The 1,360-nt window shown below is 40.1% G+C and overlaps 1 protein-coding gene across 1 annotated transcript in view; it reads left to right on the forward strand.

The window, feature by feature from the left end:
- LOC126493614 (actin-binding protein WASF1-like) overlaps positions 1-1,354 on the forward strand; it is a gene marked incomplete at its 5' end in the record, with an annotated part of 7,744 nt that extends 6,390 nt beyond the window's left edge. The window contains 1 exon segment of the mRNA XM_050130645.1: positions 3-1,354. Within this exon segment, the coding sequence (XP_049986602.1) occupies positions 3-295 (293 nt within the window).
- Positions 1,355-1,360: the final 6 nt, after the last annotated feature.

The following is a 1,360-nucleotide window of genomic DNA, read 5'->3' on the forward strand; positions in this document are numbered from 1 at the left end:
GTCATCATTGTCTTCGATGAAATCAACATCCGCTTCAAGCCACAGATCTCTTGCAATAACTCAGCCTGTAAATCCAAATCCTGGGAATCAAAATCCTTCATCAGTCCTGCCAATGATAGGCAAAGCAAGGAACACACTGATGGAAGCCATAAGAGCAGGCGTTCAACTACGCAAAATTCCTAAAGAGAGAACAAGTGCTGAGTTACCTGAAAATGACGCAGATATGATCCGGGACTGTGGTAAAGAAATGGGGTATAATTCCGGAAAATCGGATAGCGAAAGTGAATGGGCTTAACAACCAAACATAAGCAAATAAACCCATCAAAGTAAAAACTAGTATTTGTTGTGTTCTATTACATCTAAGTCATTTCTAGTGTTCTAATTTCCCCCCTTGAATTAGAACCCCTATCATAACTACACACACACACACACACACACACAGAGAGCATCCAAAGGTTTCATACAAAGCTTTAATATTTAAAATAATGGATTTTAGTGCAAAAGAAGTTAGCTGGGGAGTTTACAGATTCAGAAGGTGAGTCCATGACCATCGTGGTAAGCAGAATGGCATCAAGCAGGTAGGCATGGAGCAGTAGCTGAGAGCTTACATATGATCCATAGCTATTGGCAGACAGACTCTGGACTTAGCATGGGCTTTTGAAACCTCAGTTCCCATCCTACTGACATACCTCCAACAAGGGCACGCTTCCTAATTCTTAACTAAACAGTCCACCAACTAGAAATATATAACCTTATGGGGTCATTCTCATTCAAACTACCACAAATGACTTTATCATATTCACCAGACTGCAGACCAGGATAAACCAAGGTAAGCCGTAGCAACTATACCACAATCTGAATACCCTGGAAATTCCCACTATCAAAGTTCATTCACTTTACATTCAGACTATCAAGACATGAAGACAATACAGGCAATTTCTTTGCAAGAATATAATGTAGATGGCTCCTAGCACAATTTCTGACAGTTGATGTTTCATTCTGAAAGCTCACAAACTGGGCAGCCACTGTCTTTCTCTAAGCATTCTTCTCTTTCAAGCTCCCATGAGAGAATGGGTCATTAAATATTCCATAGAGTATACAAGGCCTATTGTACAAAGTAACAAACTTGAATATTCCCCCCACATACCAACTCCAAGGGCCCAATAACCACAAGGCTTCTCAGTATCAATTTTTTTCATTAGTTACTTCTCCTGATGCTGAAACTTAAGGAAGCAAAGGCTAATTTTGGCACATAGATTGAGGATACAGTCCATTGCTGCAGGGAAGTCATGGTACAAGAGCTTATAATAGTATCACAGGTGTGCCGTCCAGAAGTAGATAATGGTTAATATTGCGCATT

This window comes from Alexandromys fortis, unplaced genomic scaffold, assembly GCF_014885135.2.
Source record: "Alexandromys fortis isolate MF-2015 unplaced genomic scaffold, M_Fortis_MF-2015_v1.1 scaffold_276, whole genome shotgun sequence".
Taxonomy (NCBI): Eukaryota; Metazoa; Chordata; class Mammalia; order Rodentia; family Cricetidae; genus Alexandromys; species Alexandromys fortis.